The sequence below is a fragment of the Chlamydotis macqueenii genome, chromosome 2, assembly GCF_036417535.1.
Source record: "Chlamydotis macqueenii isolate bChlMac1 chromosome 2, bChlMac1.mat, whole genome shotgun sequence".
NCBI classification, from domain to species: Eukaryota; Metazoa; Chordata; class Aves; order Otidiformes; family Otididae; genus Chlamydotis; species Chlamydotis macqueenii.
In genome coordinates this window covers 150,577,588-150,591,637 of record NC_141557.1, presented here as the reverse complement: position 1 = coordinate 150,591,637, position 14,050 = coordinate 150,577,588, and the positions used below count along the sequence as shown (strand labels likewise).

General features: G+C 48.9%; 1 protein-coding gene across 1 annotated transcript in view; it reads left to right on the top strand.

Annotated features, from left to right (window-relative positions):
• Positions 1-5,232: 5,232 nt before the first annotated feature.
• SNTB1 (syntrophin beta 1) overlaps positions 5,233-14,050 on the top strand; it is a 115,711-nt gene continuing 106,893 nt past the window's right edge. Inside the window, exon 1 of the mRNA XM_086741213.1 lies at positions 5,233-6,523. Within this exon, the coding sequence (XP_086597339.1) occupies positions 6,001-6,523 (523 nt within the window). The 5' untranslated portion in view covers positions 5,233-6,000. The remainder of the gene's footprint in view (positions 6,524-14,050) is intronic.

Sequence of the window (14,050 nt, the reverse complement as noted above, 5' to 3'; positions counted from 1 at the left end):
TATTCTTGGGAGACAAACTTGTGCTGAATTAATTGCCTGAGCTTAGCGTCGTCTTTACAGGACCAGCCTTAGAGCAATTGCCTGTTTCCAAATTACAAACTTAGTTTCCCTTCTGTCCTAGCAGACCATCTCTGTTTTCCACCACTCTAACAGGTCGATTTATGGCCCTGGGGGTGGCATGGAAAGAGGGAAGATTACCTTAGTTCACCTGTGCCAGGGTACAGCCAGAGCTCAAGGCTGCAGAAGGAGCAAACTAGATTTTCTCGCTGAACCACTTTGCACAAAGAAAGCAAACACTTCTGGCTCCTGTACAGAAGCACAGCCTCTCTCCTGCCATGGAGCAGCAGGCTACAGGCACAGATGCCTGGAGACAGATGAGCAGCAAATACCAGAGGAGATCCCAGGACAGGAAAAGCCTGGAGACCTTACGGACAGTGTGCTTCACAGGCACCATAGCACGAGCGGGGTGATGGGCAGGGCACCTCCAAGTGAGCCTTGCAGTAATGCACAGAATTTGACAGGTCGAGGATGCGGACATGAAGTCTTTGGGCTGTGAGGTCAGAACCACGTGGTGGTAACATGACAGGTCACACCCCTGCAGCACTAAAAAATAGGTTAAGAGCAGGAAAGAAAAAGATGGTAAAAATGCTTTGGTTGCTTTGACACCCAACCAGATTAACCTGTTTCTGATGAAAAGGAAAACCAGGGGCTGAAAAAAAAAGGGCTGAAACATATTGAATGAAATCTGGAGTTCCACCACCTTTTTCCTCATTATTTATCGCATGGTCTAGAATTGACTGCAATGCAAACCTCTGATCTTGGCATTTGAAACGTCTTGGGCTTAGCTTAGGGAGTGGGGAGAGATCGGTATGCAAGAGATAAAAAACTAATTCAAGAAACTGCAAAGTGACAGAATGAAATCTACTTGGAATGATAAAGTTAAGAAACTAATGCATTGAAAAAAGATATGCAGAGCAACTGCAGGACACCAAGATGGGAAAAACCCTACTTTGCTATAATGTTAACACTGTAGTTATGAACCTTTATTTTATGAGTTTTTTGGTTTTAGTTGCTTGATGCCAAGGCAAAAGTTTCTAGGGTTCTGAGCTCGATCCTGTCTATTTTAAAGTCATTTTAAGCGTAGCAGGAACTAGCTCCAGATCTGCGTGCACAAGAAACCTGAACGCTTCCTGGCACCCACTTCTGCGCTCACTTGCGCCAGAGTTGTTGTATTTGCAGAAGGGAAACGTGTTCATTTGCAGCCTGGCCCACAACTCCCTGAGTGTGGGAACACCTTCCCAATTTGCCCAGCTGACATGTGACTCGGGTAGGTGCACATACAGATTTCACACACATCCTTGTTTCATGTACGCACAAGTAGGTTTCTCCTTTGAAAAACTGAATGCATAAAGCATTTGCTGGCAAACAGCTATGCGTTAATTTTATTTTTAAATGCCATAGTGTGTGTAAAAACCTGGACAGCTTCAGACTAGGACAAGATAAACAATGCTTTCTTAGTTTTGAAAATAAACCATAATGAAACCTCCAGATTAGAAAGATCTTCAGGCATTCTTGATATCTTCATAATCCCACCAGTGCCAACGAGTAATGATTGCTGAATGCTGACTTTAAAGCCAACAGGCTCCTCCAACACTGAGGAAGGGGTGGATTGCTCAGGGGGATTAGGTGGGTTGCCAGCCCCTCACCAGAAATACCTTTTGCAAGGCGTGACACCAGTCAAATGAGAGGTCCCACCACCATGTAACAGGGACATCAGTGTCAGGGCTGGAGACTGCCCTGCTGCATCCCAGCACACACAGACATAGGAGGGGCTGCCATCGGGGAATGAATAGGGTTAGTTCAGGCACGTTCCTCAGACAGACTTACTTAAACTTGGCTGCTGCAATGTTTGGGATCACTGGAGGAACTGGACTGCCTTCCAGCTCTCTCATTACTTGTCGAGTTTCCAGCACTGGGCTTCCGACGCTGGACTTCCTTCCTGTCTAGATCCGTCTGCTGAGCTGGTCGGTGTCAGGGTAACGAGATGGGAACGTCATTATCCAGACCTGATTTTGTATAATCTCCACCATCTGAAATATGTTCAAGGATCACAACCCTGTTTCCAATTTAGAGGAATTTTGGATGAGCTGGCTTTGAGCTATCACTGCTACACTCACAATGCAAAAAGGAAGAACAAAAACTCTAGAAGGGTTTGAGAATCTCCCAAAAGTCCTTCAAAAATTATATCCCTGCTATAGAATAGCACAGACAGTAGTAAAGAAATCACAGCTAAAGAAAGGCTCTCTTGTCTCCTTGTCTTTTCTGCCTGGAAGCAGGTTGGAGCTGTGTTCCCTGTGCTGCTGTCTGAGTGATGAGCTTGCATGCATGGTCTTGAAATGTTTTTGCTGTCAGAAGGCCAGTTTATTTACATAAGACATGAATGCTGACCCCTTTGCCTGAAAACAGCAGAAAAAAAATCCAAGAACAAGCACTGTCCTGCTTCTGTCTCCAGTAGTCCCTCTAGTAAAGCTGAGCCTGAAGAACCTTCCCAGCGTCACCCTCACAACCCCTTCCGCATTGCTTTTCCTGTATTTTTGTTCTTGGGTGCAGGCACAGACCACAGACCCCTTCCCCTTGCTTGGGCACCCAGGCAGCTCTTCAGACATCACTGCTGCGCTTGGACCGTGATGTACTTTGGTGCTCCTTGTCCCAGGAGGCAGTTTCTCAGTTTTCCAACCCACTCACTTCTTCCAGTTTGCTGAATTGCTTCTCCCATTTAGCCCATGGGCTTTAACTGAGCCCACTACAGTCCCTCATAGATCAAAGACCTATTCCACACCAGCTATTAGCATTATCTCATCTAATAATTTGTTTATACAGCACGAGTGAAAGGGACCCTAATCTCGTCCAGGCTTTTACACGCTGCTAAATTACAAATGGTAAATGATTGTTTGAAAGCATCTGCTTTTCACAGCAGACCCCTTTCTTTTCAAAAGGGCAAGTGATGGAGAGAGACTTTTGCTAAGCCTTGTCTGCACTGGAAGCCTTTCTAGTGACTAGAGACGGGCTTGGAAGTATGGAGTGCTCTGCCCATCCCACAGCACATCCCGGCTTCCTCGCAAATAGTCACGCTGCACACTGCAATTGCTGTGAGGGTGTTTACAGTTTATGTCAGACACATCGTTGTCAGAAGAAGCTTGTAGCTGAAATTAGGAGTTTGCACTCTGCCACGCACTGGAAACCACGAGGGACCAGCAGCTGCCTTTGGAGTAACGGCTTTCTCTGTTGCAAACTGGAGAGCTCCATAGCTGCACACCCGATTGAACACCTATTTTTATTTTCTGTTCCTGCTCCTGCTGCAAGAACCTGTGTTTCAGAAACTACCCTTGCTGGTGTGATTAGCAGACCTGAGGCAGGGCTGAGGATGGTGGCGTTGGCAGGGGTACCAGCGCAGATGTCTCACAGCACTTTTTCTTTCTCACCCTGAGTTCAGCAGCCAGAATTTGTTCTTGAGGTGCACAAAGACTCAGGGTACACAAAACCAGTTACGAGCCTGTGCTCCTAGAACAGGGAAGCACAGATATCAGGTATCAATCACACTCCTTCCAGGTGAGGAGACGGTCCAGGAGACTGCGTGCCTTGGGCCTGTGCCTTACCATCTCTTACACTATCTTCTTTTTACTTTTACTTTCAACATTAAAACATCACCTTCGTTTTCTTACAGCTCAAGGTGGGGAGGAGGGGGGAGGAGGAGGCAATGAAGACTGCTATAAGGACTTTTTCATACCAGAAACCAATATATTGGATGCTGGCACAGGGAAACTTTGTTATTTACCTCTGCTGGAATGAGAAAGGAAAATAGCTGGAACAAGCACAGCTCTCGGACACACACAATGCAACTGTCTGTCCAAGGCAATTCCACGGGAACCCCTCTGGAGAACAAGGCACACTCAGCAAACACAGCTGAGCGCACAGTGTGCCGAAGGAGAAGCGTGAGGCATTAAACATTTCCTTGCCTATCTCTATTACATTTTAACAACAGAACAGAAACCATCTGAATATTTTTCCTTGTAAATTTTCTGAAATGAATTAAAATAAAATACTTAGAGACACATTTCCATTAGCAGCAGCACTGTTTCTTTACTAATTCATGAAGAAAAAATATGAAATAATTGGTAAGAGCTGATCCCTTGGGAAATAGAAATGCCTGATTTTAAAACTCAGCCTGGTCACTTGAGCTCAGAGCTACACAGGAATGTGAGTGCTACGACAGCCGGCATTGCAGCCCCTGATTTTTTGCATGCCTGTCCTTTCCTCCCCATCCTTCTCTCACCTACCTGAACTGAACAAGCACACTCATTTGGGAATGGGATTTAAAAAAACCACGAATCCAAACATCCAGGGTGTTGTACATGAGCTACATAAATTACTCAGTGAGAAACGCTGGAGAAAAGGGTGTGTTACAGCCCCGTCCTGCCTAGGGCTTAGGTGCCTTGTTCAGGTTTAGCGGGACAGGCTTCTTTCACTCTGGATTTTACTGCCCCGAAAACTTAATTATGGCTTTTCACCTTGCATTAATTAACATGAGAAATGAAGAGATCTCTCTTCGGTTTGCTTTTTCTCCACCCACCCGTTATCCTCGAATAACCCCATCTCCTGTGGGCTCCCACTCTCCCCAGGCGCAGGGTTGCATTCCTATGGGGGACAAGGGCCTCACACACAGCCTGGGTGAGGCTCCGGATGAAGGAGGGCCGAGGCCTCCTCCTGCTCTCTTTTGGAGGGAAGGCGATATGTTTTGTGTAGCCCACTGCGAGGGGCATGCTCTGAGACACCCTACTAAACCAAGGCAAGCTTGTGTGGGGACGATCCCATACGTGGGTCCCACCCATGCCGAGGAGGTGAGCCCCAAGTTGCCCAGCCCACGTTAACCTGGGACACTTGCGTGCGCCGGGGAGAAAAACCCTGCCATCAGAAATGCATGGTATCACTTGAGAGAGGAGCCAGATGTCTCATTTAGTGACCCATGTGACTCTCGTGGCCGAAATGAATGGGACTGATAACCTCACTGGCCTCCCCACAGCGTTGCTCCCGCACACACCAAATGGTCCAGAGCTGACTGAGTTTTCAGCCCAGGCTTAGGAAGGAGCCAGAGCTGCCCTGCAAGGAGCAAAAACAATGGCAGTCCAGGAGGTGCTTGGTGTCTGTGGGGTCACATCGCATCCCCAGGCCTGCTGGTGGCACCTCCAAACCGGCAACGTGACCATTTTGTCCTCTCTGGTGCCTGAGTTGGAGCCTCGAGCCCCTCATCAGGCTCCGAATTGCTTCTTCAGGGGAAAGTGAGCACGGGAAAAATTGCAAAATGGGCAACGTGGCCTCCATGTGCCTTAAAAATTTGTAATCAAAAGGCAAAGAAAACAGTTTCAAAATGTGCAAAAGTATCCGCGACAATGGCTTTCTCACCTTCATCCTACAAAGCCGTGAGACAATTTGGGTTGTACTTTCACACAGCTGAAATTTAACTGCATTTGGGCCACCCATCGGTTTTAATCCACTTTTTAATAAAGTCTGGGAAAAACAAAGTTCCGTTTGCATTAATGCTTCTCCGCCGTCGATTTCCTTCTTCTCCCTGCTCCACCCCGGCAGCTGCGGCGGGGCTGAGGCCGCCGCTCCCGCGGGTCCCTTCAGCGCGAAATCCCTCGGTCCCCTCTGCTCCGAGAGTGAGGACGTGTTCCCGCGACGTGTCCGTGGGAGCGGGATACACGCACTCCCCCCGCACATAGACACACACGCACATGCACCGGCGGGGCGGCAGCGGGCGGTGCCGCCAGGTGCGCCCGCCCCGGCGCGGCCCCGGGGGGGCGGGCGCGGCTCCTCGCCCCACCCCGCCGCGCCGGGAGCTCACCGCCCCCCGGCTGAAGTCCGGTCCCGCCGCGCCGCGCCGTGCCGTGCCGCGCCGTGCCGGGGGTGCCGTCACTCGGCGCTTCCAGCCATGCTCCTAAGATGGCGGTAGCGGCGGCGGGCGGCGGCGGGGGCGGCCGGGCGCAGCGCAGCGGCTGGCTGGAAGTTTTGGTGCGGGAGCGGTGGCACAAAGTACTGGCCAACTTGGGCGGCGAGGCGCTGGTGCTGAGCGGCGAGGAGCGCCCCGACGGCGCGGCACACAACGGGCTGGGCGGCGATGGGGCAGCGTGCCGCGGGGCCGAGGGCGGCGGGGGGGCGGCGGCGGTGCGCACCGCCTTCACCGACCCCCCCGAGCAGGTGCCCGAGGCCGTCTCCAACAAGAAGCGGTGCGTGAAGGTGCTGAAGCAGGAGCTGGGCGGGCTGGGCATCAGCATCAAGGGGGGCAAGGAGAACAAGATGCCCATCCTCATCAGCAAGATCTTCAAGGGGCTGGCGGCCGACCAGACCCAGGCCCTCTACGTGGGCGATGCCATCCTGGCCGTCAACGGCACCGATCTGCGGGATGCCACCCACGACGAGGCGGTCCAGGCGCTCAAGCGGGCCGGCAAGGAGGTGCTGCTGGAAGGTAGGGGCCGAAGGATGGCGCGGGGCACGGGGACGGGACTGGGGACAGCCCGGCCACCAGCACGCCCAGGGTCTGGAGACTTTGGGACGGCTCGGCTGGGCTGCCGGAGAGTCAGCGGAGCCGAGGCGGAGGTGGGGGGGGGGGGGGGAAGGGGGGAGCGAAGAGCTGCCCCCGTGCTTCTCGTACCGCCCCTCCAGGGCATCTTTTCAGCGGGGCGAGTTCATTCCCCCATCATCCCGAGCCGTGCCGGGACCCCCGACGGCACGCGTTAGGGACTCAGTCCCTCGGGAAGGGACGAGCAGGCTGCCGGGGGGCAGGGCTCGAACTTTCCGTCCTCCTGTCGGCCCCCGCAGCCCCGTCCGTGCGCGACCCTCGTACTCCCCGGAGCACCATCTCGTCTCTGGCAGAGGACTCACGGTGGGGGCCCGGCCGACCCCCGCCGGGGCGAGGGATCCTCAGGATTTGCCGCCCGGACATTTTCGCTGCTTTGCAGCCCAAGGAAGGCGGGGGGGGAGGGTGGTTGGGTGCCGGGAGAGGAGGAGTTAAAGGAGTGAAGGAGCCGCCTCGGGAGGTTTGGGGGACTTTTCCCGAGCCAGCTCGAAATGCCCAAACCTCCCGCTGCCCAATTCTTCCTTGCCCCTTTTCATCACGCCGCTCCCGACTCGGGGAAAAAGAGGCTTGGTTGAAGCTGGCGGTGCCTCCCTGACACATCAGCCATCTCCACGAAGCAGCGCCTTTCAGTTCCTTTCTCAAGGGTGACTGAAACAGTTTTGTAAGAAGCAGCCTCAGAAAGCGAGCACGGAGGTTGGTGTGCTGGAGGGAGGGTGTCCCCCCAGAACAGGTCAGGTGTTGGGGTGAGTGCCAGCAGAAGCAGGGCCAAGTTCCCCACGACAACGGGTCCACGAGGAGAGAGGCGTTCACAGGCGTTCAGTCCGTGTCTGCACACAGGGACTCATTTCCTTGCTCCACCTGAGAGAGTGAACAGCTTCAGAAATGCCCTTGGCGCGTGTTTGATAAAGTGATTACGTATTTGCCCAGAAGTTCATTTGACCCAAGGTCAGTGGCATTTGAGGCACGCCACTGCACCTTCTTCCCCTCTGCCATCGCCTTCCTCTGAGCCACGGGCGCTCCTGCCTTGCTGTTCCCGTAGCCCTTTTGGTACCGCATGTTTTTTCATGTTCGTCTTTTTGGTGCTTATTCTGAGGAGCAAAGGAGGTGCTGCTGCTGGCCGGGAGGTGCAGCAGAGGATCGGCTGTGAACGACCAACTGCGGCACAAAGTTACGGAAAAAGTTTGAAGGGGAGGGAAGGTGAGAAAATGTCATCTGCAGCAGTGTATGCTGAGAAATTAGTTGGCGTTTGTTGTCCATATGACAGCAAAAACTGCGAAGGACTTAGTGCCCCAGGAAGATTTAAGAAGCTGAGGGCAATTGCGTGTCCCCTCCCCACGTGTCCTACGCTGCTCGCGGGACCAAAGTGCTTCTTGTCCTCTCTCACTGCAGCTGAACCGCTTACCGGGATACCTGTGAATTCTTAATACGAACTGCTCCTTGGGGCCTGAATTGAGGCTGTAGCATCTAAATCCTGTCACTGGTTTGTTTGTGGGGTTTAAGGGCTTCATGGGGTGCAGGCCAGAGGTCGGCTGGCCTTTAGTGTGATCTGATGAGGAATGTGCAGAGCGCTTCCAGCCCTCCCTCCCTCCACGTAGTGCCTGCAGTAACGGCACCTGAGCACGCTGCTGCTGTACGAGTCATTAAAAACCCTCAGTTTTCTTCCCAGTAGGAGCGAAGATGAAGCTGTTTCGGCGTGGACTCTTAGCACCCTCCTTCTCTCCACTCCTGTGGAGCTGTGATGACGATGTGTCGTCATCACAGCTATTTTCTTGCATTTCTTTGCTCCGTGAAGGCTGACGTACCTCAGAGGCTGATTCTGCCATTGATTTTGTAATTTGTAAATCGAAGGCATATTTCAGTAGCCATCCCTACGTAGAGTTAAAATAGTCTGACCCTGCACTCAATATTTTGTCCTGCCTTTCTCTTGCTATTTCAGCAGAGTAACCAAAATGTGAGTTGGCCGCAGCATTGCCCTGGGAGACGCTACTCCCTTCAGCAGGGAACCTCGCTACGTGAATGGCTTCTGTAAACAGACAGCTTGAAACGATTCTCTGCTATTCCTTTTCCACACTTTGAAGCTCTCCCTCCAGTAGTACTGTCTAAAACAGTCTTTTTATTACTGTAAGGAAAATCCAAAAGTTTTTTTTTCCTTTTTAAAGTATAGGAGGGAGAGCCTTGATTTTCCTTTCCTTCCAGACAATAGGAATTTGCCATTTCCTGATTTCTTAGAGAGCTACATATTGCAAAAAGTAGCCTGCACTGGGGCAGGGCAAGATCTCTGCGCAGCTCCTCTCTAGGATCTTTCTCCAATTAACAGAGCAATGCCAGCATGTGTTTCCAGGGTCAAAATGTAACATTTACATTTTCAGGGAGATTCTCACATTTGCTTGGGACTTCCAGACCAAGAAAGCCAAATTTTGCAAGGTGCGAAGGATGAGGGACACATTTCACCATGCGACAGGGCTCTAGGTATTGCCCAACGCATCCTGCATTTCTGGAAAGGGTCTTGCGGTTGAGTGTTTCCTAGAGGTTATCAGCAGTGAGGATGGGGTCAGTATGGCTCAATACACCCAACATCGGTGCTGGAGCCCATCTGTTATGTAGTGTCCTTCCTAAAATTGCTTGCTCAGTGAGATGAGGCATTTACCAGCTCAGCACTAAACTGTAGTCTCTCCTGCATTCCTGTGTGGGGAGGGAGGGAGGGAGGGGAAAATCCCTTCCCTGTGTGGGTGGCAGGGCTAGCACTGGGGTGGGTGGCAGGAGGAGGAAGGTCTGCAAAGAGGGGAAGGGGATGAGGCAACGCTTGCCCCTTTTGCTGCATCGATCATCGTTGTTTCTGAGCTGGTAGAACTGGAAATTATTTGACGAAGAGTTAGGAGTGGCACAGCTGCCTGTGCTGGTGTGGGGTGGCACAGCTGTGAAGCCCTGTGGGATAGGTCCTACTCTTACAAGTTTAATAGGTATCCTGGGTTGGGAAGTGATGGTGAGGAAGGACTTGAGCCCTAAGAAATCCTGCTCTCTCCTCGTCTGCCGGGATGGACCTCTTCTGCCTGCAGGGTTTAATTTCCTGTGAGCTTTCTGTCACAGCTGGGGCATGGGTGCAGGGGAGCAAAGCAAGCAGTGAGCAAGGGCAAGGGAAGCTCTAGTGTTGGGTTTGTTGGCCCTGGACGGCTTCTCAGATGTTCGGTACCTTAGGATGGAGCTTCTTGCCAGTGTTCAGGAGCGCAAAGAATTTCCCTATGTGAGAGATGAGGCAGCCTCCTTGTACAGTGCATATTTGCAGGCGTGGAAGGCAGCTAAAATTATCACGACAGCTATTGTTTGCACATACAATTTCCCTGCGGTTCTGTTAAATTGGATCTTCTTAAATAAGCACTTTGGAAAATCAAGCAGCCCCTCTTGTGCTGTGTGAAGCACATTACATTCAAGTGACTCTCAAGACGCACAAGGTGTTTGTTTTTATCGAAGCATCCGAGATGAGAGCAGTCCCTTGGCATGCTCTGTAAGCAAGCTGGTTGTGCTTTACTCATATTCTCTATGTGTTCCGTGAAAAAATGAAAAATTGAAGTAGCCTGTGCTCATGTCAGACAGGACCCCTCTGCATGATGCTATATTTGGACAGGGAGGAAAAAACTCACATTAGTGTGTTTTTTGCTAGCTGGCTGCAGGATATTTTTTTAGATTGCATCACTTCCTAACCTGTTAAATGCGTGCGGACGTGCTTCTGGTGATGACGGTGGTGGGTACGCAGCGGGAAAAGGAGCATCTCCTTAGTGTTGCTAGTTTCTTACTGGTTTTGAGTGATTCTCGGTTAAGCTAACAAGATTGCAAGGTAGGGGTTACAGCTCCCTTGAGAAGTGGCTCTCGCAGCCTCTCTGGGTTTGCAAAAATTTCCCACAGAGAGGCAGCCTCCCGCATAGTGAATTTTAGCATATGGACAACAGACTATAGTAATCTTCTACAGCCCTCTCGGGAGTAATCCACAGCTTTAAAGCAAAGTGAGAATAAGCATGGTGCAGTCTGTACCATAGTAACATGTATTATTTTCCAAACAATATTTCTATAAGAATTGTAAGGATTCTCCCCTTCTTACCTTTTCTAAATTTTCTTTGGATGAAGCAAAGTGATTCTGCCTGTGTGAATTACATGTTGAAACACTGCAAAATAGACACGAGCTACTTGTTGGCTGTATTTTTCTCTCTTATCTATGTTTTCTTTCATGCTATGTGTTTCTTTCAGTAAGTACCGACAATAGGGGGTTTTTGAAGGTTAATAAAACACATTATTTTTCCAAGAAAGTGTGTCCCTTGCAAGTGTAGGGGGAAAACGAGGCACAGGGCACTTAGTGAGTTCCTACGTGATGTAACTACTTACTAGAGCCAGGGCTGTAAATCGCAGGGATTGCAAACTGTATGCATAGTTACTCTTTACACTTCCAGTAAACACAAGGAAAAAACACTTTGCCTTTTTTTTTTTTTTTTTTTTTTTTATGCCAGCAAATACACAGTTAGGGAAGTGCTTTGTACTTAGGAGCTATACCGCATTTCATAGCCTGTAGCTGCCCTTGGCACACATCAGCTTAAAAGTGAAATTGAAAGGGAAGGGAGCAGGTAATCTTACTCTCCAGAGCACCAGGTCTAAGCAGTCCCCACGAATTTCCGTTTCGATTGTTTCAGCTGCCTGCAGCTGATGGGGAAGCCTGAGTGGGAAAACTCGATGTGTCTTTCGTTGATTAGATTACAGGCTAATTTAGCAGCCCAGACAGTCTGTGTCACCTTTTGCAGATAAGAATCAGTACATCTTCTTTGCAGTAAATCTGGTACAAGTCCTCTTTCTCAGTTACTCTAAAGAAAATATGACAGTTGTGGGCAACATATTCCTGGATTTATTTGGATCAAGTGCAGGGTTCTCCCTCAACCCCGCCCCCACCCTGGAAATCATTCTTCTATAGGACTTAGTGTCAGCTCCTTAGGGGTGCTTAGAAGATTAAATATGTCTAAGGATCTGGGATTCAATTGCATGTACAGAGCCTACATGTTAAGTATCATTAGGAAAAAAAAAAGCATTTCTAAAAATCCCAGCAGTAATTCCTTTGTGGAAAATTAAATTGAAAACTTGGTATAACTCTTTGAAGAATCTTTAAACCAGTAGACGGAGTGAAATTGAAAGCTGAAGGCTTTTGCTATAGTTAACAAAATAGTATTTGTGTCTTAATTTTGCCGAGGCAGCTGCCTGTTCACAACCCTCCCAGGAAGGCATTTTCACATGGGTGATTGCAAATGGCACTGGTGTGTCCCTGTCCTTACTCTGTCCCTGGGTTTGGGTCTAAAACACTTGCTTGTGCTTCCATCCTGAGGGAGCTGGCGAGGGATCTCCTTGACTCCAACGAAGGTCTGGATTTGGGACAGCCCACTCAAGGCTCCTCCTGTGAAAGTTCACAGAGTGTGCTTTGCAGGGTGATAACAAGTGCTGATCCCAGTGGGCTGATGGCTTCAGGTATAGATTAAGAAGGATTCGTGGGTTTCGGTTTTTTTTTTTTTTTCTTTTTTCTTTCTTAATCTATTTTTCCTAACACATGCTGTGGAGTTTCTCTGGTAGTAACTTATCTGTAAGTTTGATTTTAAGTATAGCATCCATTTGTGTGCATTTGGAGTTCATAAGTGTTGGACAGTTTTACCATATCTACTTGTAATCTGTTCCAGTGGTCACTTACTTCCAGGCTTTAAGAACACATTATTTCCATTCCATTCCATTCCATTTTTCTAATTTAGATTTCTGATTATAGGATTATTTTGTACTTTATTCTGCAAGATTATGTTGCCATGGCTACTTGTTAGAATTGGTACAACTACTTCAGTAGAAGGGAAATTGAAGGAAACAGTAGTTCAAGAGAGCAATAGCATATGTAAATGAACAAAATATAATGGGAACAAAGCTGTCCCAGTACTGCACGGGAGACTCTGTCTGGCTTTCCAAGTCTGCAGAAATTCTTCAGGGATCTCAGAAAAATAGTTGGTGAAGAAGAGATAGTAGAGGGGGATAGCTAGAAGGGATAGCAGTGAGTTTCTAGAACATACAAAAAGTATTTTTGTATTTTTTATTTTTATATATCATGTAGGGTTTGCAAGTAGCCTATGTAATACAGTTTTTCTGGCCTTGACGTGAAGGGTGGAGGTAGTGAGATTCATCTCTCTTCCCCCCTCCTGACTCGCCATTGGTCTTACTACAGCAGCTGTAGCTGGTGTGAAGAGTGCTAGGTCACCTCTCCAAACATTAAATGGCATCGCGTGGAGAAAAACACTGCTGTCAGCACAAGCTGTGCCTGTGCTTAGGGTCTTGCCAGGATGTCTGTACTTAGAGCAATCCCGGAGAGCATCACACTGTTCTGGCAGATTGGGAAAGAGCTAGGACTCTGAATAGTAGGAATAAATAGTTTGTTTTGGCAGTGGCAACAGGTAGAGATGGGAAGGAACATCGGGGGAGTGGCAGCATTTGGTACATACCTTGAGGAGAATCACTGCAAGGAGGGAGTTAGAAGATGTTTGAGGTGACACAGGGATGATTTGGGCTAGAGAAGTTTGTGAGAAACTACAAGGTATGTAGAAAGTGTGGAGTGCTACTTGTTGCTCACACTGCATGTTGGAAGGTGTGTTATGAGCATCCTTCATGTTCTATTTTAAATAAACAGTTCTCAGCTGCTATTTTGCAGGACCAAGAAAGCTGCTCTGCGAGTCTTGGTCTCCATATTTTGAAAGATGGCTAATGGCCTTGCCCTGTGTGCCTTGCATCATTGAAATGATGGCATCCAGCATCTTACAGCATCTCAGAGTCCAGCAACACTGAGTAATGAGCTAGGACACAAGAGTTTTTTGCCTAACTCTGCTTGCAGAGAAGTTGAGAAAGGACAAAATTGGTTTATTCATTGTCCACTTAGCTATCAAAACAAACTTTTCTCCAGACCATAAGTTAACAAACCTGCTTACAAAAAGTTCAGTGTGCTGCGAGTAGTCCTTGAGATTGCTTCACTGCTAGATATTGCCTTGCTGTTGGGTTAGTTTGTTCCTTCACATAAATTAAATTAAGGGACATAATTTCTGCATGCCTTTGGCAGACTTGAATTTCTGACTGCTGCTACTGTACACTTCTGTTGTGGTCTGTCTTTAATTTTGTCTGTCCAGAACTTGAACTACTGAACTGGTTATGGCTTTCACTGCATATACTAAAGGCATGACAGAGTGGGTCACTGCCAAAGCAGCACATCTGTATGGTAGCATTTGGGTAAAATGGAGTTCTTAATTGTAAGGAAATGAGCCAGAACAGTAGATGTGGAGAAATTGTCTCTGATTAGAAATGATTAACATACAGCACGCTCCTTCTAAAAATGTGCAGCTTTCTGCTGAACTGTTGGAAGTCATG